Here is a 25,639-nt window from a genome sequence, read left to right as displayed (position 1 = left end):
GGAACATAGTTTCAGTTATTATATTAAAGAAAGAAAGTGGACAAATGCCTATTTGTCTTATATTGGGGTCTTTGGCACAATGTCACTTGTCATCTGGCCACTACGGGACAAAGAAAGAAGAACAGAGAGACAGTGTCACCATTTTGTTGCCATTGCAGACTTGCGAACTTTACAAACGAAATGCAAACATGTGTTACTGCTGCCTCAGAGTGCAAAATTAGCAGGTTTCGGCTTGATTTTAGTGCTGCATTAAAAAGTGATGCAAAAAAAAAATATGTGGAATCGAATAGGAGCACGGTGGTGGCATTGCACTGTTTGATTTCCGTGAATTGAAAGTGAAACTGTGCAACCATGGTGGGTGCAACTTTTGATTTTCACTGAAAACTTAATTGCCTGACTGCTGCGTGTTTCATGCTGAACTGAAGACGTTGTGGTGGAATTTATTCGACTACCCACCGGAACAAATTATCGGCACAGAAGAGAGGTCTTGTCAGCCACTGCAGCCTGCAAACATGGTGTGAAAAACCTGAAGCGGCTGTCAGCGGGATCTAGACCATCAAAACGAGTGAATGTCCCGTAGTCACACGAGGATGCCTACAGTTAGCTGCAATGATCTCCAGCATGCACCTTGGGTGCGTAGTGCTTATGCCACTCATTGCCCAATGGCGTAGTCCTGCATAACAGATGCTTTGAACATCACCAATGATGCGGTGTGGTGTGGAGTGTCATACATGTCTAACGGCCATCGCCAGATGAGAATATAAACACTTAAAGTGCAGTTTTCATCGTTGACAACGAATGAGCTTATTGATTGAATAAGGTGTGTTCTGTAGTTAACTGCATTGAAGAATTTTTTGTTTTTCAATTTTATTCAATACTAGAGGCCAACGTATATTCTGAATATTACGGTACATATAAGGAGTTATCAGATACAAGAAAGTAAACCTAAATTGTTTATTGCCAATATCAGTGTGTAACAAATATTTGCTTATAGTGAAAGTTGGATGTTACAAAGGTGTTTTTATGTTGGACCAGGACGCGACCGCGTTGTAACTTGGTTTGACTGCACTTGATTGCAATCCTAGTTCGCAGAATAAAGTCCGTTGCAGGGCCTGAATTTCTTTGTTGTGCCATTTTCAAAAGGTGGTAAGTATGAGAGAGAGTGTGAAAGGGGTCATGACACACATGACACAGCTGAACTACTAGAGCTGAAGCTTCAAAGGTTGGTGCAACGGTGTCGTGCAGCTGAGAAGCAAGGCATTGGAAATGACAGCGGCACTGCCTCACGAAAAGGCAGGCGCCGACGCCACCGAATTGAGAGTCTCGCGCCAGAAGGCCGTCGGCCCCGACGCCAAAGTGAGTGGGGCGCTTGAGAGGATCTCCGTCTCGCATGCCGTGTCATTAGCATTAGGCATCGTGGCATGTGGAGCTCGAGTGGCAGAGTGGCCAGATGAATCCGAGCCAAGAGACAGACGGCCCTCCCTGAACAGGCCCGAACGGTTCTTTCCAGTGACCCAAAACAAACGACATGCAGAAATTGTGGAACACGCGAACAAGGGCCACTACCCCCAACTGCTTAATGAAAAGAAGGCATCGAGACAGCGCATATTTTTCCGCGCATATGCACTTCATTAGTGGTATTGTATGCATCTGTGAGCGTTATGTGCATACTGTGCGTCGTCTGCATTTGCAGACAGTTTAGCCAGCACGTGTCTGTGCCTGCGTGGCAGGATTCAATCTCTATTTTGTCGGCATCTGTGTACTGCACGTGCTCATACAATATACACCGTTTCGAAGCCTTTTATGAAACTTATGGTGGTGGTACCTGCGTGTGTTTTCCTATATTTTGTGTGTCGTTTGCTTCACACAGTTGAAAGGAAGGCTCGGCAAACCACATCAACTCTCTTGGCAACAAATTCTTTTGAAATTGGAATGTTTCAGTATGAGTGGGATATTTCATTCAAACAACTGGCTGAAAACGTGGCCTTAATTGAGTGAGTTGGTAATGTACCTCTACACTAATTTTCCCATACACATTTTAGGAGGTGGCTGAGTTAGTTTTAAGCATTGATTAAAAACCACCAAAAAAGTAATTGTCATTTAAATTGCTAACTTGAGTTAAGCAACTATGCTGGTAACATTTGTGCTGTTTTTCTAGTTTCTGACTATTGCATTAATGACAAGTGACAACTGAACACATTAACCTAAGATGCTTAGAAATTTAACCATCTAGAGAAGACTCACAAACGCAATTTGTGTAATGCAAAGCAAAGCCTGAAAAGCTGCAGCAGGTGACAGGACAATTTTACAAGTAACTTAGCGAAATTGATCTCTCATGAGTGGAACTGGTCACTCTGCCAGGAGAGCAAGTGTGGAGCTTTCCGTGCGAGATGCTGACGAAAGAGTGGTTGCTGCAATCTGTGGTCTGCTTGTCTGGCATACGCATTCCTAGACTGGGAGGGGACGACAAAAAACATGCTGATGTGTTGGTAGTGATTTGCTTGTTGTTTGTTGTTCGTGGAAACTCTGCCAGTGTTTGTCATGGTGCATGCACATGGCTGGTGTAACAGATGTGGATGTGTCTAGATGTGAGACTGCTAGCATTTGTTCCTAGTGGTGTGGGAGCGTATTCTTTGAGACTGCTGAAAAAGCATCATTTAGTGATGCTGACCGTTCGGTGCATAGCAACATCAAAGGATGTCTTCAATGTGAATTTGCTTGTTTGTTATTCCATGTGTGTGCTTTAAGTTGTTGTGAAGTAATGTAGGTAGGAGTCAGAAATGGCTGACCAGAGCGGCAAGATGCAACAGGTGTTTGTGGGTTAACTATAGTGCTTCGTTCCTGCCGTATCTGAAGGCCACTATTATTCAGTGACCTATGAACTTCACAACTGTGTGTACACTAATGCTTCATTTGATGCTTCATTGATGAACTAAAGTACACTAACATACATTAATGAACATACGCTAATGCCTAATTTGGGGAACATTTTCCTTGCACTGAAATGCCAGCCATTCATGTTGTAGTATCCTGAAACACCTTGCAAGCTACTTGATTGACAGATCCTCTCCTGTGTGCATTGTGACTGCCTGCTTTGATGTCTTTGTGGTGCAGATCATATGTTGTTGCATGATTGGTGTGATCGATGTCATCAGTTGCCATAGAAATTAAAAATCACATCTCAGTTGAGCCATGTTAGCTGGTTTTATGTAAGTGTATGTTGAACTGCAATGTACATGAGCGATCACCATTTCCTTTCTTTTGGTACAGGATGTTTGGGATTGTCAAATTGCTCTTAAGTCCACTTTAATTTTCCCTTTACCTTATCATTTCTACAATTCAATCAAAAATGGCAAGTAATTTCCTCGATGCTTGGGGAAATTGGGCCCCTCCCTCGATGAACAGGGAGGGGCCCAATTTGTGACCAACACAAATTGGGCCCCTCCCTGTTCCCCTTCTTTTCACTTATGGCTTGCAGAGATTCAGTATTATCAAAGCTCTTAATGCTTGCCTTATGCTTATGTTGATTTCAGAGCATGTGGTTCTCGCTAGTTCTTAATATTTTAATATAGCATTCGCCTCTAAATTCTTCAAACTATGTGCCTAGGTGTTTGTTTTTCGTTGGAAGCTTACAATTAAATTGTGATTTAGTGCACTGTTGTCCGAAGGTGTCAATCAGCCACTCACATTATCTGTGAACACTTAGAATTGTTCATGGCTTGCTGATAAATGGCACAATGTCCATGACATAGGGTTGTCCTGTTATTGTTCATTAACAGTTTTGTTCATGGAATGACTAATCAACACTGCATGCAGATTATTTATTACTGTCGTTAACATTGCCTGTATGGTTCAGATGTGCCAGATAGGCATGGTTAAGTGCATTAAGTTATTGCACTTAACCTTTAACTTCATTAATATTTTTATTTATCGCTGACGCCATTAAACTTCTAAAATTGCAGCTACTGTATGTCAGTCTTGCCATGCATGGACACTTCGTGCACCTGAGGGTGCGCAAACACAAACAATAATTGGCAGTGCCGCCTTAATGTGAAAAATAGATTTCGGCTGATGCAAGGTAGTTGTTTGCTATAGCCAAAAAGCGTGCGCATGCAATAAAAAAATAAGCAAAACACTCAGTTACATGTTTCTCGTGAAGAGCCCAGGTACGCAAAAACATAAAAAAATATTAGCCATCACAGTGATGTCATTATTCATCAATGCTGAGGTTTAGGCATGAAGTTCATTTTCCCCTGCCCCTAATGTGTTATCCTTTTCCACGACACTTTAAAAGTTTTGAAAATGTAATTTAGTGGTCTGGTCTAACTCCATAGTTGTCCATGGGGCAGAAGTGTAAATTGTGGTATTAAAAAAAAACGAATGCAGTTATCAGATGAAGATGAGTCTGGTGACGGAGGAGCGCCACATACATCGTTCCGAGCCTGGCGGCGGCAAACTGGAAAAAGCGCGCGGACGAAGAGCTCCGAGCGTCGCCTGGAACGAGCGTCATCACTACCGCTGGACTCTTTAGTGACACAAGATGAGCCAAAGCCAGAAGTTCGGATTCCAGGGGCGTCGTGTCCGCTGGAGTTACTCGACCTGCGACGGAAGCTGCAGGAGGAAGCTGAGACTCTTGAAGCAGACAGCGGCACGGCCGATCACGCTGCCAATTTGTCATCGGAGACCATTGTCCAGGAGCAGAAGGCGGCAGACAGCCAGGTACGTGCTTATTTCAACTTTCAACTAAACTATTCTTTCAGTGTCATTGCCAGTTTATTCTAAGCTCACTGCAGGATAATAGCTGCTCTGAGAAATCACTGATTATGCCTGTTGTGCATCAAGTGCGTGTGTTGTGCACGTTGGATGAATTAAGCCACTCCACATCTTTTTTCTTAATCTCACTTTATACATACAGTTTATTTTAATTTTATCTCTAGCCAATAAGAGAGATTCACACCGGAGAAAAGTCTTGCCCATCGATGGGAGGGGTACGCATCATCTGACAATGCAACAGTTTTGCAAAATGACATGATGCCGGCTGATGTCCCCAGCAGAGCGAGGAGCTTCCTAATGAGTGGAGTGAACGATCCCTGCTTGGAAGGGCATGCAACAGTACTCTGTGCTGGTGGCTGGTACCAAATTGCTGCTCAAGAGGGTGGCAACCATATCACAATTGCTTTGTTGTTATGGTTACTGAACTTACAGGGACCCGGTCACATTTTGGAAGGCGTGTTCCATGTGCAGGCACCGTGATGGCAAGATGAGTCAAGGATACTACAGTCAGCTACCATTAATTTGACTGTGGCTAGTTCAATTTTTCAGTTAATTTGATCCCAACTGAAGGTCCCGGCTGGTGCCCTTGCATTTCTATTGGCCTAAGCTTTCTTTCTTTTCTTTTAGTCCTGGTGTTGGCCTTTGCCGGATAATTCGAAATTGACCAGTAAGCACACATGTGCCTGAGCTGTCTGGGGACTCCAATAGCAGCCCTTTTAGTGACAGTGCCTGTCTCGGCTAAGCTCAGGGGACAGTGATTGCTTGGAAGCTGTGTCATCTCCCATCAGACACCTATTTTCGGCCGGCCAAGTTCTGACTTGCACCGGTTCTTGAAAATTTTTTAAAGAGAATTGGCTTGAAAATTGCCTGTGCAGTGCAAATACGAAACCAAAACTGCCTTCGCGTCTTTCATAGGCATTTCTGCATAAGACAGTATCACGCCGAAGCTGACTTAAGGAAACAGATTACCATTGTGCCACACATATTAGACCCTTGCCCATTTTCCATGTTAAAAAATTAGGTGCACGTCAGAGTTTTACTATATTTGGAACTTTAATGTCATTTCTACATTAGTTTTCTGCTTTTGAAAAATAGAAAGTGGGCACACATTTGGTTCAGCGGCACGTTAGAATCGGGCAACAACTGCCAAATGAATGAGTGGTGTGTTCTGGCATCTTTTCTTCATCTTATTTAGTTCAACGCGCTGTGTAATTAAATCAATCTTGTCGGTGCCATTAGGGTTGAGTTAACAGAGGTCAGCTGCACTCTTAACGAAGTGTGCTGGTGCTGTCATCATCAGCAAGTGATCAAAAGTGGTGTTGAAAGTAGAAGCCACCAAAGTAGTCTGACAACAGTGATTTCCTTCCACAATCACCTCACCTATGTGAGCAGGGTAGGTCTACAGGGAATTCTCTGTGGCGAATGATGTCACATTGCTTCTCCCATATCCTCCACATAGCATTTACTGTCTTACTGTTACCGTTACCAGTCGTCACCATTGTGCATGCACGTAGTTTACCAGGATCCGGTAAGTTTACCAAAATGGCTTCCACCAGTTACTGCGACTGCGTAGCACATTGCAGTACTCAGACTGTCCACTTCAATCCTGACTCGCCGGTGTTACATGCTCTCAGTTATCACAGCAAAAAATAAATGGCGAAATCAGCCATCCCTTAGTCTCGTCTTATTGCAGAGGACAAAGTATGAGTGCTGTTCTGTTGTTAATATTGAGATTAGTTGCTCGGTTTGACACTGCTAGTCCTGCGGGATGGCACCAAGATGGGAAAGGTTATCGATTTTCACCTAACTGATGGCACAACAGCATTGCACAGGGTTTATAAATGCTTAGTGCTGTGCCAATAAGGCGCTAACGCTATGCTAAGTCTCTCTGCTGTTCGTTCCCTCGAGTTAAGAACCTGTGGCATGTTGATATTTATTACTGGCATCTCAACAGGCAGCAGCTGAAGCTCCTGCAGAGCTGGTGGAGGAAAGTGGCTCCTCAGAACAGCAAGACGGAGGGTTCCGGGATCGCACGGACAGCCTGGCCTCGTCCCTGGGCCACGGCATGGCATTCCGACCACCACAACACCTGCTGGAGTCGACGCGCTCCACACCCAATGCACTAAGCGAGGTTGGCGGGCAGATCAGCAACACTGAGGATGGTATGCCTTATGGTTATTGATAGCTGTATTTATTCAGCCTTTTATTGGGCCCAGTAGAAAAAAGAAGAGAGTTAATTAGCAAGTTTAGGTGCAGCATGACAGGCTGTTGTATTCAAGTGCACTTCTGTTTTTGTAGCTTGCTCTTGGAACCAAATACAGAACCCTTGGAATTGAAACCTGTGAATGCGTTCATAACTGCATATCTTTTGCGATCTGCCTTTGTGGATTTTCATTAAGCTGTTTGTTTTTGTAAGCCTCAAGGCACAACCAAGCATTACATATGGGAGTGCTACATACGTGTAATCGCAAGCAGCAAATGAGCATAAGAACATTTGATTATAACAATTCCAGGAGCATGTCAGAATTTTTGCAAGCATAGAAAGGGAGAGAAACAGAGACAAAACAACATTCATGACACAAAATCACAGGTCATAAAGCATGGTTGTGTTTGACTGCTAAGGTGATCATTTAAACCTGACTTAAGGAACCTATTTAGAATAAGAAACATCTGAGAAATGCAGTTCCACTAGTTGATTATTTGTAGTGAAAAAAAAAATAGTAGACAGCATTTGTTTTGCATAAAATCAGTCTGTCTAATCTTAAGATGATCGTCTATGCACAGTTATCTGCAATATATACACTGAGGTAGACAAAAGCAAGTCGCTGAGCACATCGTGCACCATTAAGTTAGACTTTTGTCTGTGCAACTCTTGTAATTAATAAAGTTCAAAATTACAGACGTCTCTCTTCATGAAGGTGATCCTCTTTCTGATAGTGGTTTACAGAAATGCAATACATCATATGGTGTGAGGTTTCACAATGTGATCAACTTATCAGTCTTTCCTTACCTCATTCAAAACGCACTAGTGCTCTTTTTTTTTTTTACAGATCTTTATTTTTTGAATTATAAAGCTGAAAACTTGTACATAAGTCATTTTATTTTTAGAGCTAAGCTCCGCCATAATCATATCACCTCCATCATTTGAAACTTCATTTACAGAATTGCACGTTGCCCGGCAGCGCATAATCAAAGAGACTGTGGCTTCCTAAACGAAAAGGTGTATGTACCTTTTCTGCTGCCATAGTGGTTTGTTGAAATAAATGCATATACGTTGTCAAGTTTTAGAAATGGCCAGGTTGCTCGCCAGTTGGTTGCTTGTAGGTTGGGCACTCATGTATTCTTATTTCTAAAAAAGTATCTTTAAATGAAAGAAGAGAAAATAAGAAATGTCGCCCATGATCCCCATCTCAGTCATGAGAAAACATTGTGATGGAATCGAATTCATAGCCTGGCTACACCCAGTATTGCATTCACGTGCCGCGATCTTCCAAAATTAGGTACTAGTTCACAGTACCGTTTTCATTTTCATATTGGTCGCAAGGGATGTAGGTTGCTGCTTCACGGTGACAATCTCTGTGAAAGTCAAACTGTTCAGCTGGTATACATAACAAAAGTTAGTAGGGCGTTTTCCTTGCATCTTTGGGCACATGCTATATGCAGCACGGCTCAGACATTAAACTACCAGTTGCAGTTAAGCAATATGCTTCGTCAGAGCACTTGCACAACATCGCAGAGCACATAAAAAATTTTACATCTTCCCTCCCAGATGTGGTGCTAGACGATTATGCAATGGTGTGCTTTCCATTACCACCCAACAAACACGGAACAAAATGAATTAATTTTTTTTAATCTTTAAAAAACTGTGCGAGACACTGTAAAGCAATCTCCTGTCCCTTGACTTTGCATTGAAAAGTCAAATAATGTTCACTTGTAAAAAACAGAATATTAAACAAGGTGGACCATTAACCAAGTCTACCTGACAGTTGCCTCTGCAACAATGGAAGATGCTGCTGGATTTAGTATTCAATCTGGACATTGTTTGCTATGCTAAATTTTAAATTTTGGCCATCACCCAGGATTATTCAGTTGAAGAGAGGGAGACAATGAACTTTAATAAAAAGGATGACTCAGTGGCTTAAGCAAGAGTGCGGGTTTAAATGATGGAGATCATCAAACAAAGGAAAAAAAATCAAGAACAAGAAAACAAACAAAACACTACACATTCATAACCTGCCGGCCAAGCCAGTTGGAAGGGTTTGTACACTAAGTAGGCAAAGAGGGTTCCCAGCTCGGCTGTAAAATAAATGAAATCAGTGGTGCGTAGAAACACTAGACGGTTAACATCACAAGGAGGTGAGAGGTAGTTTGCAGCCAAACAATAAACAAGATGTTCTTGTTTGTATTAGGCAGTAACATGCGCCACTTTGCCAAATTTGCTTCAGTTATTGCAGCTGACAGGTGCTTGCATGGTGCAGGTGGAAAGCAAAAGTGTGATGCCCGTCTCTGCGGCGTACACACATTTCTCATAACCACTTGAACAACCATTGGTGGCACTCGTGTGCCAGAAGTAGGTCTATTGGCGAAAGGTGCCATCATCTCCCTGGATGTAGTGAACATGGCCCACCAGGAGGAGAGAGTATGACGCAGGTCTTTTGATGTGTGGCCCAGATCACCCTGGTGTATGGCATGAACGAGGAGGGGGGGGGGGGGGGGCGTTGGCGCGTGTTATATTGTGAGGTGAACAGAGAGAGCATGTGGACATTCCCGGTACGTGGATATCGCATTAGGATGTTGCCCATAGACCTGAGCCAAAAAGGCTGGTGGCTTCATACATGCACCTAATGTAGGAGGTCACGTAATCTGTTTAGGAAGATGTAGTGAAGTGAGTAACGGCACGAAGCATTCTCTCTGCTGCCAGTGCTCCTCATCTCGTCAATGTTGGGATGGCGACTGCTCACGGTCATTGAGTGAGATCTATTTATGTTTGTCGGTGCGCATGTGACACCATGCTTGCTTAGTTTGTGAATGTTTAGTGCAATTTATACATCCGATAAAACTATGAACCTTACATCCTGTAATTGTCTAACACATTTGACTTTGGATATTTTGGCCTTGACGGAATCAACGAAATTGATCGAATTATCCGGCGGTTCAAATTAAACAAGATGCAGAAAAAGAACGCCAGAACACACCACTGATTCACTAGGCAGTCTTTGCCCGATTCTAACACACCCCCAAATCAAATGTGCACCCACATTTTATGTGTTTGAAGTAGGAAACTAATGAAGAAATGACATTAAAGCTCCTAAACAAAGTAGAAATCTTATGCATACCCGATTCTTTAGCAAGAACAATGGGCAAGGTTCTAATAAAATTGCACAAGGCCGGTTAGTTTTGTAAAGTCAGCTTCACCACTATGCATGTATGTTATGTGGTAGAGCGTACAAATGCCGCAAAGGCAGTTTTGGTTTTGTATCTGATTTAGAAAATTTTCGGCCCATTTTTTTTAAAGAGCTGCATTGCAGTCAGGTAAATACCATAATCAGACATTGTGAGCTATGGCTATTGCTTGAAAATTTATCTATGGAAGTACCACATCCATGTAATCACAAGCAGCAGATGAACTTAACATTTGGTTATAATACTTCAAGAAGCACGTCTTTCTCAGATAGGCGATTTTGACGGTAGATTACGTGTTCAATACATTCTCTGTCCCCTAACTTCCACCGAGACAGATGCTGCCACTAAAGGGGACACTATTGGAGTCACCATATGGCTCATACATGTGCATGCCGACTGGTCAAGTTTGAATTATCCGACAAAGGCCAACCTGAGGAGCAAAATAACGAAGGTGCCGGCCCATAGAAATGCATAGGCACTGGCCGGAACCTTCAGCTGGAGTCGAATTAACAGCAAAATTGAATTAACTGCAGTCGAATCAACGGAAGTCTACTGTGCTTTGCTGTCGCTATCAATGCTTTGCCTTTTGAGCAATAATGAAACTTTTTATGTGCTTATTTTCAGTATGTAATCCATGTTTACTTATCTCATCTTTGTTCTAATTTTATGCAATATTTCTAGAAATTCTAATTTTCTTAATTTTCTAGAAAATTTAGCAATGAATTAATTACTCTTATCTCGCTTAACTTTATATCAGTGGCTTCTGAATGATTTAAGAAATAATATAAAATCAACCTTATTGTTCTGTCTTATCTAGAACAAGGGTTGCGAGACTTTGAATAAGACTTCCAGAAAAACACTGTGTAGGTGAAGCTGGAAACACTGCAAAACATTGCCGTTGTTCTCACTTTATATGTATTTGAATTCAAGCTAATAACACATGTGTCTTACGATTCGGGCATTGACTTTATTGGGTAATATCTGCAGGCTATGATGGTGACAGCAGCGAATCGGACAGTGACCGTGACTGGATGAACGCACTGGAGACCCAGCGTTCCCACTTGCCTCCCTTCTGGCTGATCCTCTGCCCATTTCTCGACCATGTGGATATCTTTTTCCACGTTCGGTGAGACCATGTGCCTCGTGTATTAGCTTGCTATGAGAAATCTGTATGTACGTACATACAACACTCACTACAATTGACCATAATGGTCCAGCGATAAAGTTCATTTTATCCAAAAATGAGGGCCACGGTATGTTATGAAATGGTGGAACTTCGCATATAACCCGAAAGTAATTGCAAAATCAGTGGAAACATTGAAATTAAAATAAATAATAGAAAAATTTACCGTTTGTGACAAGCAGTGAACACTGTCAAATCAAGTTTAGCTGTGTAGCTGCTCTCATTTTAATGAAGCCGCATCCAGCACAAAGGTATCTTCAATATATCCAATAGTTGTTATAAGTATATATTCATTATTCATTAATATCGCAGCAAAATTGTTTATATTTACTTCATTCTGGCCGATAATTCATTTATCTGTTTTCATTATATCAAGGTTTGAGTATATTAGTAAATTGCACTCTGAAATGGCTCAACAGATAGTGTTGTTGTGAGAGGAAGTGAAACATGATGCGTAATGAAAAGAATTGAATATACTAGAACATGTAATAACAATACCTAATGTAATGATATTGACAGACTGGAGACATGCAGAGCCAAGGCGAGGCCTGACCATTAGGCAAGATGGCTGAACAAGCATTTCACTAAAATCATCTTTATCGTTCTGTCAGACATCCTTTTCATCCTTCTACTGAGTTGCTTTGTGTAGTGAATGAATGGTGCTTTATTTATCCATAAATATAAGTAATCAAATCACGTCTTAACATAATGGAAATGTGGCATTTAAATGCTCATAATAACAAAGAACACATCACACAGTAGTGCAAACATTCGGGTTGTACAAATAGTAGTTTTCGAGTTCGAAGCGAATAGTAATAACTTTTGCTGAATATTTTCGAATCGAATATCAAATAGTTGCCATTCATAAATATTGGCCGCCAAGTGGCATGCAAGATAATTATTGTATACAAGCAATTATTAACCCCATAAAGCCCAACATATCCTTCTTGATATATTGAATTTGGTGCCTGAAAAATTTGGTTTAGTGCTGTAAACCCAACCAACGTACAGCCCATATGGAAGAAGTGTTCAGTTGTGAATAGTTCAGCGAACAAATTACTAATTAAGTATACCCCACTAATCAAGTTGTACTCAATTATAATTTCGCTGTTTCCTTCATACCAACATACTCTCCATGACCAGAAATATGTGTGAGCAAGTACTTTTAATTTTCTTTGATGTGAAATGGTGTTCAACCATTGTGGAATTAAGCAGGCTAATTTATGAGAATGATACCACAATTAATTCAAGTGTGACTTATTTATTGAAACTCCGGGCTTCGTTGTTAGTGGGAAGTTTGAGAAATACTTCTAAGCTGGATTTTTCATGCTATCGTTCGAGTCCATCTTGACGAAGGGGGGATGCGCGACTCTCCCGCATCCCCTGATATGTTGTTTTCCCGCGTATCTCCCGTCTCCTGTAATCCGGCTTCGCCGCGTGCCTTTACGGCAGCTGTCGATATGCTTGCAGGTTAGTATGAGAGATGGCGCGAGTGTTGCTCTGCTAACGCCACCTAACAGCTGGGTTACTTGGGTGCAAAAAATGAGAAGGCTCTTGGTTCTTTGGCTTGGAATTGGCAAGCAGCACGGACGTTCTGCGTGTGTGCCGATCCATACTTCTGTAAGACCATCTTGCGAGGCCTACCCCGGAATGTACAAACACGATCATTCGAACGTGCCACCATTCGCATGCACAAATGACCAGGCATTCGTGTCTAGCATAGGGCGAACATATGTGCTCGCTACGTGATCGCGGTGAGTCGGACTTCCGCGATTTGTCACGCGCCCTCGGCATGTTTGGTGGATAGCAACTTGGCTAGCAGGTGTTGGTCTATGAAAGGTGCAATAAATGCTCTTGTTATTGTTTGCACTACTGTGTTGTCGTTCCTTTGTCCCAAGAGCACGGATGAGAACCCCACAATGACCAACCGAGCTTCTGTTATTTTGACAATGTTGACGTCATTCACTCATTGCTTTCTTTCTGAATATTATTGTTTAAATGTTTTGAAACGATGTTTATGAGTTTTCTCACAAATAAAAGCTTATAAGAAAGGAAGGTTATGAGAAATTTTTAAAGGTATTTATTTTTATCCGAAACTTGTTTTGCGAACTTACCCCCATATTAGAAATGCATCTTAACTTGAAGCCCACGATTGACTTGATTTAAATGACCCCTGTCATGAATGCACCAAAGGAAACGCAAGAAGTGTCTTGGGCACGTTTGCACCAGGCGTCGTGTATATCAAGTCAAGCATGGGCTTCAAATTAAGGTGCATTTCTGAATATGGGGGTAAGTGTATGGACGCAGTGGTGGTGAAAAAAAAGTGCGTGCAAACAAGGCCGCAAGATTTGCATTGATGGCACCAGCTTATACCGGCATATCTGGAGCGTGTTGCTCGGTTTCTTTTGCCCGTTGTTTTACAAAGTTGATGAATTAACTGCAATTAATATATTTGCAAGATCCCACTATAATATTTATACAGTTTTGCCAAACGTGTGACTATTCTTATTTTAACAATCATGTCTTACTGGTTACAGTCAAGGTCTGATTTTTCGGGCTCCCTAGGGGCTGCGAAAACATAAAAAAATTGGGCAGTTCGAAAAACCGAATGCATGCCTTTTACTGCCCCCTATTGCTCAAATCGCCACAGGGATGTCCGAAATAGCTCTGAAGATATGAGATATGCTCTGCGATATGCCATTACGCTTATTAGGCATATCGGTTTACTTGCTGTGACAGCAGATGGCAGATGCACGCGTGTATAATTAAGGAATGCATACTGTGTCCTCTTCCCACTCTGGGTACGCTTCACCGCAATACTTCCCGCATGCTTCACCGCGTGACATTGCTGTATTGAGGTGAAGCTGACTTTCGGTAACCGACATTATAGCAATTCGTCGTGCTTTCCAAGCTTCTAAGCCATTGGCGCGGATTATAATGGCGGAATCGGCGCCATTGCGAACAGCGGCGAATTGTTTTAATGAAAAACACGACACCGAACAGCAAGAATCTTGGTAACGAACGTCGATGTAGCTAGGCTTAGCATTGCGACGGTGGTGGCTACGCCTGCCAGAGGATTTGCATGCGAGAGCACCTGTTCGAGGCGGCGAGATAATCAAAATGGCGGTATTGGTGGTTTCAATAATGCCGTTTCTGACATGCGGTCATGGCAAAAAGACCAGAAAATCGGACGGTGACGGGTTTTTGCATTCAAAATTTCAGACGTTCTTATCATTGACTCTATGGGGTACCATGGCGGCGCCGCAAAGGGGCCCGAATTATTTCGCGTCCGGAAATTGGGTCGTTGACTGTATTAGACAGTAAACTAACTCATGATCGTGAGTTTGCCAGCACTTCAAAAAGCACGAATATTATAGCTGCTCTCAAAGTGAATATTGAATAGTGTACTATTCGAAACTACTATTCAAAAATACGAATATTTGCATAACACTAGCAAACATACATGAAGGGAATTTTTTAAAATTATTTTATGGAACAGTGCCAGCTAGCCAAAATATTAGTAGTCATGCTGAGAGAAATACAATTCTCCACACAAGGATTAGATTATGGGGTTTTACGTGCCAAAACCACTTCCACACAAGGATACGAAGCGAATGTTAGTTCACTCTAGTCACCAATTGAGGCCCAACTTATTTGAAGCCACGGTCCTGTAAACAGAAGTGCATTTCAGTGATTCTGTTTGCTCATTCCAGTGCCACACTCCTAACCCGAACGGGAAGTTTTTTTTGCTGTAGGCTTGCAAAGCACACTGTCAAGGGCACGGTGAATTTGTGCACATTGCTTTCCTCTAGCCAAAGAGGAGGAAGCAAGTTGTTCTCACACTCGAATATCTTGCGGAAAACTAGCGTTGTCACTTGTATCTACATAATGATGTCACGAACTCCTACCGTCGCGTATCGTCACGCAGGGAAGCTGAAGATCAGATGCGAGTCTTGCAAGGAAGACAGTCAAGATTTGAGCATACCCACAACTGGCGCTGGAAAAATTCAGGGGAAGGGGATGGGGTGTCAAATGTGTAAACTAATCACAGTAGTAATTACAGTGATCATATGACTTTATTTGCCTTCTTTTACAGAGAGCAGCCAGGTGAGAGTACAGAACTCAGACAGGGCTTAGTTGTGTTTGAAAGCATTGTGGGACTGATCCAGGACACCTGCAAGATTGTTAATCAGGTAAGAGAACACAGATTTCCATTTGAACATGGAAAATAGACCTGCCCCGCAGCTGAACAGTGCTGTTATGAACACTTCAATCAAACTTCGTCAAACCAGCTTTTTCTGGATCCCATCTATATATATATATATGTATAATTCCTTGCACTTGAAAAAACTTCGTGTGACCTCAAAGCATTGAGTGCTGAACTGATGGCGCTATATAAGTATGTACAAGACCTCATAGTAGGAGACAGTTCAATTTCGCAGCCTGAGTCCTCTCGGTGGTATAATCTTCCTTCGTGTAATTGTCGCATACTTGGCTATCATTAATACTGCTTCGCCTTTTTGACAAAACTGCAGCCTCTCTGTCTTTCTTTTTTTCTTCTGTGAGTCCAAGTGTAAGCGCTCCTGCATATGACTGCTGTTGATTCTGATTTGGAGTGAATCCAGCTTGGCCTCATTTCAGTTACTGAGTGAATTATATATACTGTGTTCCCCAACTATCATGCACCAATACATTAAAAAAGAGCAGTTGCATTACTCGAAGAAAACCAGTGCATATTGTTTCCAGTACAGTGGTGTAGCCGCCAGTAATTCTTTCGTTATTGAGATTTAATTCGGTAATTGCAATTAATTATTTAACTCGAGAGGTACTGTACTAATTTTCAAAATGTCAACGCGGCATTTGTAGGCACCCCGAAATTACATATAAGTGCAGTGTTTTCAGCAACGTACTAATTGCATACAATATCTTTCCGACTGGAAAAAGACCTCACGAAATATCAAAAACACAATGTGAGTGCGCTCCCTCCCACATCATAAAGCAGTGCCCTCAAATAAGCTGATTAAAAGCAACTGCATTGTCTGTCGCAAACCCGAAGAGAGAGCGCATCACCTTGATAATGGTACGGAAGGGGCGCCAACAGCAGGTTTCACGGCTTCGCAGCTATTCCTTTCTCCCATTTCTATGTCATATTATCCGGCCTCACTAACGGCCATCCCATCACCTTGGGCTTCCTGATCCGCAACTACTTCGCTTCCATCTCAACGACCCTCTACCTTTCTGCCTCTTACACTCTCTCTCTTTTAATCCGATCTCCTCCACCCTGCTGGCGCTGAGCCGTGGTCCCGCATGGGTTGCAGAAAATAGTGCTAGCCTTTCCTCCTTCCCCACAAGAACCAATTCTCTCTCGCTCAAGGCCGACTGATCACATTGATAACAAAAGCCCCTTGATAAAGCAGCCGAAGTACTGCTCTGACCACGCACGCAATGCAAAAAGCAATGGAATAGGCATAGAATGTTTCGAAACCCCGACATTGCTCGCACTGCATCGAAAGAGTGTGCACGAAGCTGTATTTCGCGCCAGAAACTTGCTTCGCACGAAAGCCACATTAAAGTGAGCATTTTATTTTTCATGAAAGTGTATATGTGCTGCAAAAACAGGTTCATGTCAAAAATTAAAAGCAAAATAAACATACAGGGAAGCGACCAACGTGTAGAGAAAAGGCAAAACCGATGCGTTCAAGAAACTAAATATACCGCTTCTAAATGAGCCCAATTGACAATTAGGATGTCTGCATAAAAAATAATAATACATAAATAGAATTAAAAAAGCATCACATTTCAGTGTGTCTTTATTATCTATGAATTCATTAGCTCCGTTAAACGTCAGCCTACAGGACGTGTTCGAATAGGTGTCTTTTTGCAGCTACGCAATACTGTGTCCGTTTTATCACATCTTCAGTGGCTTTCTTGATGACCGACGCCGGAATTCTACGGCAGACATCCATTATCTTTGCCTTGAACTAATCTGACATCCGTCTCGATCATTTAAGCATGATCTTTCACATAACCCCAAAGAAAGAAATAGAGTGAAATAGGTCAGGTGACCTAGCCGGCCAATTTACAGGCCCCGTGCCTTCCAATCTATTGCGCACGAAAAGTCACATACAGCCAATTTCGGACTCTGCTGCTGCTGTGTGCAGGTGCCCCGTCTTGCTGATACCACAGAAGTGGAAGACATGACGGTGGACTTCGCTAAGAAACCCATCCACCACTCCTTCAAGGATTTCGTTCATGTAACGCTGTCCATGCAGTCAGAGTGTGATCGAAGAAAATGGAACCGATTATAGCACCGGCGTAAATTCTAAACAACACGTTCAGCGACCACTAGTACCGTTGCCGATTGTGCTCTGTCCAGTGTAGATTGGAGTCCTTCCAATAGTGTGTATTATGCAAATTTACCTAGGCGTTTCTGCGAAAATTGGCTTCACCTGTGCACATGATGTTGCTCAAAAAGTCCGTTGACTCATCGGGTTTTGTGAGGACCCAATTCGAGAAATTTAGACGATTCTACAAGTCTCTACCTTCCAATAATTGATGCTGGTTAAGGTGGTACGGGTGAAAGGCCGTCATTTAGAATCCTCCAAACCGATGACTTGAAAATTGGTACCTGGGCGGAAGGTACCAATTTCAGGAGTTCAGGAGTCTGAGATTGAGCCCAACAATAGCACGGCATCAGTGTATGGTACGTGCCCATTATCACCTCTTAGACACACTGGTGCAAGTTATTCTGTCACACGTCATGGGAGCCGACAACGGGGGGGGGTCCCAAGCCCCCTCCGCTGGCATGAGGGTTTGAGGCCATAAATGCTAGAACATCCGTGTGTAGGCTAGGATGGAGTCCTCCGCCGCTGTTTCTTGAAGCTGCCGGTTTGTCTCAGGTTTTCATAATTTCTGATGATAGTTGATGCGTTTGGTCTACCACCACACTTCTATGACTGATATATATATTTTCGGCCTTCCTCTTGTTGCCGTTTGCAGATCCCAATGCAAGAACAATGTTTGCCTTCGGCTCATTAGAAAAAGACATGGCAACTCGGACAAAACAAAACGCACCTTTAAACCTTTGCACTGACGTTTTCAATTCACTTTTGTGACAGTAGGTTTTGTGGAAAAAAAAAAATACATCCGTGCACTTTATCTACGCTTAGACGACAGCTATCACAGCTTGTTTCCAACTAACACCAAACGCAACATGTTTCTTCGGCAGGGGCACGGCTATCACGATGTTTTTCTTTATTTCCTTTATTTCGTTCAGGATAACTCAGAGGCTCCCTCTGAGCTCAAGGGCGCTGCTTTATGATCTGGCCAGGAGCGCAGTCACATGGTATTCTCCATATTTCGTGGGGTTTATTTATCAGTCGGAAAAAAAATTGGTATGCAATTAGTATGTCACTGAAAATACCCTAGTTAGATCTCCCTTGGCTGTGCCTTCAAATGCCTCATTGACACTTTAATAATTGACACTTTGAATCTCGACCTAGATAATTAATCACAATTACCTAATTAAATATCAGTAACGAAAAATTACTGGCAGCTACTCCACTGTACTGTAAACAATATGCATTAGGTTTTCTTCGAGTAACGCATTGCTCTTTTTTTAAATCTTGGAGCATGATACTAGTTGATTGGGACACCCTGTATATATTTATGACCTTTGCATGCAACTGAAAATGTTTCCATCCCTAATAAATGTTGTAAATTATTAGAAATCTTTTTTTGGAGTCGTTAGTACTACTTACTGGAAAGAGAAGCAATACTGAGACACACAACGTTCATGTGCATTTCACACGCCATTGATAAAAGACTCTGCCGAAGGGGCCACTGAAGTCTAAGGTTATTTTCATGGTCCAAAAAGCACACAAAGAAATTTGAAGCATGGTGAACATACAGCAACATATTAATTCTCTAGGCATAGGCTATCTATACCTTTAAAAATAATTCTTAATTGGCTACCCCATCTCTTTCGAAAATATAATAAACTTTGTCCTGTGTGTACATTTAGATATATTGTATATGCGCACGATGTTTACAGTGGAAATCTAAAACAAAGAGGAAGTGAGAAAATATGGATGAGGCAACCGCCGCTAGTGCTTCTAATGCGCATGTCTTCCTATTGTCAGGATTTGCAGAAATAAAGCAAAAGTATGAATTAAAGGCCGTTCCCGCCAACAATGATGCAGTAAGCTGTTAGCCACAATAAAATTTTAAGTGAGAAGGTCGAGAAAAGTAAAAAAAAATATCAAGTGATATGGGTGACAAAGCTCTGCTGATGGCACCTTAAGTGCGTGTGTGGAAGGCGGAGGAGGGGGCCTTGGCATCGCACCTCACCCCCCCCCCCCCCCCCCCCCCGTTGTAGGCGCCCATGACACGTGTGACCACTTGTTTGTTTGCAACAGATCCTGCTCCTTCAACATCTCAACAACACACACATGTGCAATCGGCTGCTTGTGCCGGAAGCATCTGAGGATATCTGGAACCGAGAGTCTGAGATTGAGCCCAACAATAGCACGGCATCAGTGTATGGTACGTGCCCATTATCACCTCATAGACACACTGGTGCGAGTTATTCTGTCAGATATGTGCAGGACGAGTTTCTGGAAGCTGAGTGTAGCAGACGTCTGTATTAAGAGCAAGTGGTTGCTGGTGGGGTTGGCAAGCCTCGGGTAGCGCTTTTGAACTTAGTGACTGCAACTACGCCTCATAAATTATCCAGTTTAACAGTGTTGTGAAGCTGATTGCATGAAAGAGTATGCTTACTGTGCGTACTCACATACATGTAGTGTAATAAATTTTTAAGAATAATAAGATCGTTACTTTAAGTTTGATACTGTACCATAGAAGTACAAACAAGTTACTTGTGACCACGATTATGAAAACGAAAGGATACTGCTTCAGTCTGAAATGTTATTCATGGAATCAAGACTGCATGACAAATGTAGAGTTTTGGTGTGTCTTCGTAACAAGGGAAAAAGGCAGGGAAGGCAAAGACTGCTAGAGGTCCTGCAACAGCATACAGTAGACCACCGCTAATCGAACTTCACGGGACCAACTAAATTTAATTGTCTATTGTGTTAAATTAAAAAGAGGCAGAAAAAATACTAAACACACTGCTACTTAATTTGCCAGTGTATATCTGATTCTAAAATGCTCCCGAATCTGACACATGTCCACTTTCTGTGGGTTCAAAGTAGAAAACTGATGTAAAAATGACAATACAGCTCCTCAACAAATTAGGTATCTATTGCTTACCACATCTTTAGCATGCCTCCAAATCTGGCAGTCAGAAAAAGATTAAACGAGCAATAGTTATCTTTACAGAATGAAAATTTAGTTAACTTAATGTCCGTCGTCGTCGCCCTTAGACAACACTCTGTCGCTGTCTATGGACCTTAACATGTCACATGCCTTCCTTATGGGCCGCTGCATGTTTTATGTTCCTCATTTGTTGAATGCCTCTGCCACAATTGCAAATGGAATTGTTTTTCCACGCCTAGACTAGGCACTTCACTAGGTCACCTTGCAAGGTATGCACTTTTCAGCAACACTGAAACAATGTGATGCAACTTTGTGGCCGCTGGCTTAGCACGTAAAATAACCTATCTTTTGAATTAGCTTTTGTATTAAAAGACTGAAAACGGTGCAAAGCCTTTGTCATCCTGTGCGAGAACTTATTCTGTTGCCATTTTAAGATGACAGTAATGATGACGCTTGCTCTGAGAGTAAGCTGATGTGAATGCATCTTTTTTTAGTTTCGTATCCACTTGCACCATGCAGGTAATTTTTCGACCAATTTTCTAGGGAAAAGAAGACGCACAGAATTGCGAAAATATGATAATGATTTATTGTAAGCTGTTTGTTGTCACTAGAAAATCCTCATAGTGCCGGCCAAAAATAGTTATTTTCAGGGGGAGGTTATGGGTACTTCATGCATTCACTTTTCTTTAGCACCACCAAGACGGCACCGCTATGGCCATTGGCGTCCCCATTGAGATAAGGCACATTCACGCTGACCAGTCAAGTCTGAATTATTTGGCGAGGGCCAATTTCAGGATTCAAATAACTAAACGTTTGACCCACAGTAATGTATGGGTGCCAGCCAGAACATTCAGCCAGGGTCAAATTAACAGAAATGTAGAATTAACTGGAGTTTAATTAACTAAAGACTACCATATTTTACATTCGCGGAGAGATCGGAGTAAGTGAAAGAAGTACTTCTAACAACATGCAAGTTGATGCGAGGACGTGCAAGTTGATAGTATTAAGTAGGAATCTTTCAGCTGCTTAAGTGGTTGTCAGTAATATAGTACCTAACTTGGAGTGTCTGTACCATGAAAGCAAGGTCAAAGGTACAGTGCACGTTTGTAATTTTAGTAGAAAGAAAAATAATGAGTGGGGGGCGTCACGAGCACAATCATTTTGTTAATGTAATTTATTTTTTGACAATAACATAGGGTGTAGTAAGTTTGGGTGTGCAACATTTGTTTCTCACAATACCTCAAATTGAGAAATGTCTGACCAGCACTTTTGATGTTCATCTAGTCTTAAGGAGAAAACCTGAGGAAAATTTTGAAAACGTACACCGTGAGGGTTCGAGCATCTACTCATGCTCTGATTTCCCTTTCTTAAAGGGACACTAAATGGAAATACTAAGTCAATGTGGACTGTTAAGGTACCATTCCAGAGCTTCACATCGCTTGTTTCCTGCCAAGGAAAGACTTAGTTTACAAGAAAATTATATCTGAAGGGTCCAAATACCTTTATTGCAATCCAAATCTCCCGCCATCCAACCGGGGAGTGGTGACGTTGCATGTGCCATCACCACCCTTTGCAGTCATCGGTGAGTAAAACATCGCCAAACAGATGGCGCTACAGTCTTCGGCACAAAGTGCAAATGCGCGGCCATGGACAAACCGAGCCAAAACAAAGCAGCGAATTCGCCTCTGCAGCTGCTTTTGGTCAAGTGGCGCAAACCATTCAGGCATCCCGTGACATCACATGATCATGGAATTCTCTACTGCTTGCAGTTTGTGCTAGTTTCATGAACCAGCAAAACCAGTGCAACACTAGGTGATAACGAAACTACTGAAACGCGAAAGCATGGGTGGCGTAAAGTCAGGCAAAAACAAAATGTTTTTACCGCGTCCGTCATTGTCAAACGTAATGTCAATGAGTTCTTTTTTCTAGAAATGAAATAGAAGTGGTCAAGTAGCATTTTCTTTTGTGCTATAATGCAATACGACGATGGTTTTATAAGGGGTGGCTGGGTACTGTGAAAGAATTTAAATGAGAAGTGCTTTCGTCATAGGGCAAGTACTTGAATGTCTCAGAGGAGTCTCTAATCGTGTCCTGCATTTACCTGAATTTCTCGATTACTAAGGCTCTGTTTGCGATAATATTGATGCCTTATAGATTGTCGAGCTCTGATCTGTCACTTTAACTTGACTTGATGTTTGCATTTAGTGTTTCTTTAATCTCTCCAGTGTGCTTAAATTTGGGCTTTTACGTCTTCATAACTTGTGAAATAATTGATCCATCAACAAGGATCTTGCTTGTTCTTTTCTCCTAAAGACAATGACGGTTCTGGAGAGGGCCACGGCGATTACCTGGAGGCAACGCTGAAGTTCAAGCCAGGGGCCTTTGACTGCAGTATAGTGTGGTCCACCCACTTCAGCCTCCACCCCCGGCTCAACACGGGAGCTGGGGGCGGACGCAGTGGCATTTCTCGAGGTGTGTCACATTTTGTCACACGTGTGTTGCTAATAGTTGAAACATGCCATGAGGCCCGGTTCATTGCATCTGTTATTTAATTTTTTTCTCTCTCGCTCCATTACTATTCAGGAAGCCGCTTGCTTCCATTCAGTTGCAGCTTTAGTCTGTGATGAAAGCATGTTCGAGGGTACAGCAAGTCTCACGGGACATGCGCTAGTGTGACATCTTCTTTAAAAAGGTGAAGCTTGGACAATAAAATAAACGTGTTAAGTGTCTGATGGTACAATTAAGCCTTGGTCTCCCAATGCAACAGCCCGGTTCTCTAACCATTAGGCTACAACCACATCTGTACCTCTCTCAAGGCAACGCCAAGTAATTCTCTGAGACAATTGGCACGTATGTCACATCGAGTAGTCGATGCATGACTGCAGTTTTCGTTAAACGGACACTAAAGAGAAAAATTATTTGAGCTGTGTTGGTCAGTTACTCTTTCCACAATACAGAAAAAGGTACTCTTACCGTGAGAGGAAGCTTGGTAAGCTAGAAGAGATGCAAGAACAAAAGTCAGGTGGCAACATCCTCTTGGAATCCCCACACCAGCGTTCCGTGTGGTCATGGATTCTGACGGCACCTATTTAAGCCTAGTTAAATTTTTATCTGTAAAAATAAACTAAATTGCATTCTAAAATAGCCAAGGACTGAACGTGGGAAGTTTCAAAAACTTTTACCTAATTAAAACAGGCAAAATGTGAAGAAATACTTTACAATCTGTGACGTCACGCTGACGTACCAGCCCTGGGGTTTCGGCGCGAAATTCAAAATTGGAACAGTAGCCATCTGTTTTAAAAGCGAAGCTTTTCTTTGGGAACCGCGCTGTGTTTCATGACCGTGGGAGCTGCGGCCTGGCTGTTCCCTTGTCGAATAGGCCAACCGATCACAGTGCAACACCTGAAGTTCATAGCTCGAAGGACACATGCGCTAGGCACACCTTTAGTCAACCGGAATCATGGAGTCGCCATGGCGTTGAAGAAGCATGCTCGTCTTGCGCTCTGGAGGCCTGGGTTCGATTCCCACCCAGAACGAAATTTTCCAAATTTTCTTTTCAAAGCCATTTATTTACTTTGCTGAGAGAGAGAAATTTGACGTCATTCCGAGCATTTTTGACGTGTTTTTACTCTTTGCGCCTTCGGCCATTCTTGGTACCATCACTGAGTGGTGCCACCGCCACCGCTGGATTTTCACGTAATGGGGCGTATAATGCTTTTGAATTAAAAGCAATTTCTACAAAAACAAGTCTTTTTAATTAAATACAGGCTTCCAATGCAAACAAACTGTAGGAAATTTTTGCATGCTTCTTGCGCCACATTCATCCATTGCAATCAATTGGTGAAAGAAAAACGTTATTCATGTAATTGTGTGTTTTTTTTACTGTGAACATTGTATTCCATGAATTTGCTCTCTGCTTCTGCCAGGTTTGCAATCCCTGAGAGCTGTGCTGACTAGCTTTTCGGTGAACAACCGCAAGAACATGTTTGTCTATCAGGAGAACTCTGGCTCCGTCTTCTACCTGCGGTAAGAAAAGGATGGTAACTAGGGCCATCTAGTAGCGGCTTGTGGAAATTAACCAGCATGCATGTGTGCATGTGATGCATAGTGAAGCTTATCCGCCCAAATTTTCGTGCTCCAAAGTAGGTTTTTGGGCCTTACACGCGGGCGGGCATTACACAAGTAATACAAGATGTAGTCGATATGAGAAACAAGTAAATTGCTCTTCACCAATCGAATTTTGTGTTGAAATTGTTGATGTTGGTTTTTCTACACTGTGTAAGCAGTTTCCATTTGCATTTGTCATTTAACAGTCTTACCTGCTCACATGAGTACTTGCAAACCACAAGCTTATTATGGATTTGCATTTTTGTCATGTTTATCATCCATCCTTATTCGTGCAAGCGCAGGCTGTGAATTTTATTTTCTATTTGTTTTTGCCTTTTTACAGGCTTCACGAAATGCCCTGTCATGGACGGCATGGCCGTGCTGAAGATGATGTGTCATTTTCAGGTATGCCGACATGCACTTCTTTAGCGCGCTCAACTTGTGGGAATGACCTGGTGAAATGCATAGCCAAGATGGAGTGACTACTAAACTCTATGGTGTAGGAGTTTAGCCTTACCAGCTAAAATATGTTCACCATTACAACAGTAGTTTCTGCCCGCCGCAAGGTGCGCATATCGTCTGCTTAGGAGCTGCAGGCTGTGAATAAGAAAATCGGACAATTACAGTCGATCCCGGATATATAGAACTCGAGGGGAACTGCAAAATAGTTTGATGTATCAATAATTCGAAATATGAAATATTCCTATCTAAAGCTTTATAACCGAGATCTCTGCATGTCTTGGACAGTTTCCAGAGATTCTGGAAAGTAGTAACTTACTGATGTGCTTTTGAAAGGCCATGTCGAATGCACAAAAGTTGAGTTATTTTTTGTTCCTAAACATTACAAGTTGGTTGTGCTGTGGAATGGTCTTTGATACAGCAGAACCTTGTTCATAC

At 42.3% G+C, this 25,639-nt stretch overlaps 1 protein-coding gene across 3 annotated transcripts in view; it reads left to right on the top strand.

The window, feature by feature from the left end:
- Positions 1 to 25,639, top strand: part of LOC142560656 (KICSTOR complex protein SZT2-like) — a 276,101-nt gene that overhangs the window by 150,619 nt on the left and 99,843 nt on the right. For 2 of the 3 annotated variants that reach the window (XM_075672892.1, XM_075672891.1), the window contains exons 35-43: positions 1,246 to 1,356; positions 4,387 to 4,719; positions 6,728 to 6,935; positions 11,164 to 11,302; positions 15,456 to 15,552; positions 19,777 to 19,903; positions 22,949 to 23,107; positions 24,562 to 24,661; positions 25,086 to 25,147. In XM_075672892.1, coding sequence (XP_075529007.1) covers positions 1,246 to 1,356; positions 4,387 to 4,719; positions 6,728 to 6,935; positions 11,164 to 11,302; positions 15,456 to 15,552; positions 19,777 to 19,903; positions 22,949 to 23,107; positions 24,562 to 24,661; positions 25,086 to 25,147 — 1,336 coding nt within the window. The remainder of the gene's footprint in view (positions 1 to 1,245; positions 1,357 to 4,386; positions 4,720 to 6,727; positions 6,936 to 11,163; positions 11,303 to 15,455; positions 15,553 to 19,776; positions 19,904 to 22,948; positions 23,108 to 24,561; positions 24,662 to 25,085; positions 25,148 to 25,639) is intronic. The other variant, XM_075672893.1, reaches the window with a different exon arrangement.

Source organism: Dermacentor variabilis, chromosome 10 (genome assembly GCF_050947875.1).
Source record: "Dermacentor variabilis isolate Ectoservices chromosome 10, ASM5094787v1, whole genome shotgun sequence".
Lineage (NCBI taxonomy): Eukaryota > Metazoa > Arthropoda > Arachnida > Ixodida > Ixodidae > Dermacentor > Dermacentor variabilis.
This window is presented reverse-complemented; position numbering and strand designations above follow the sequence as displayed.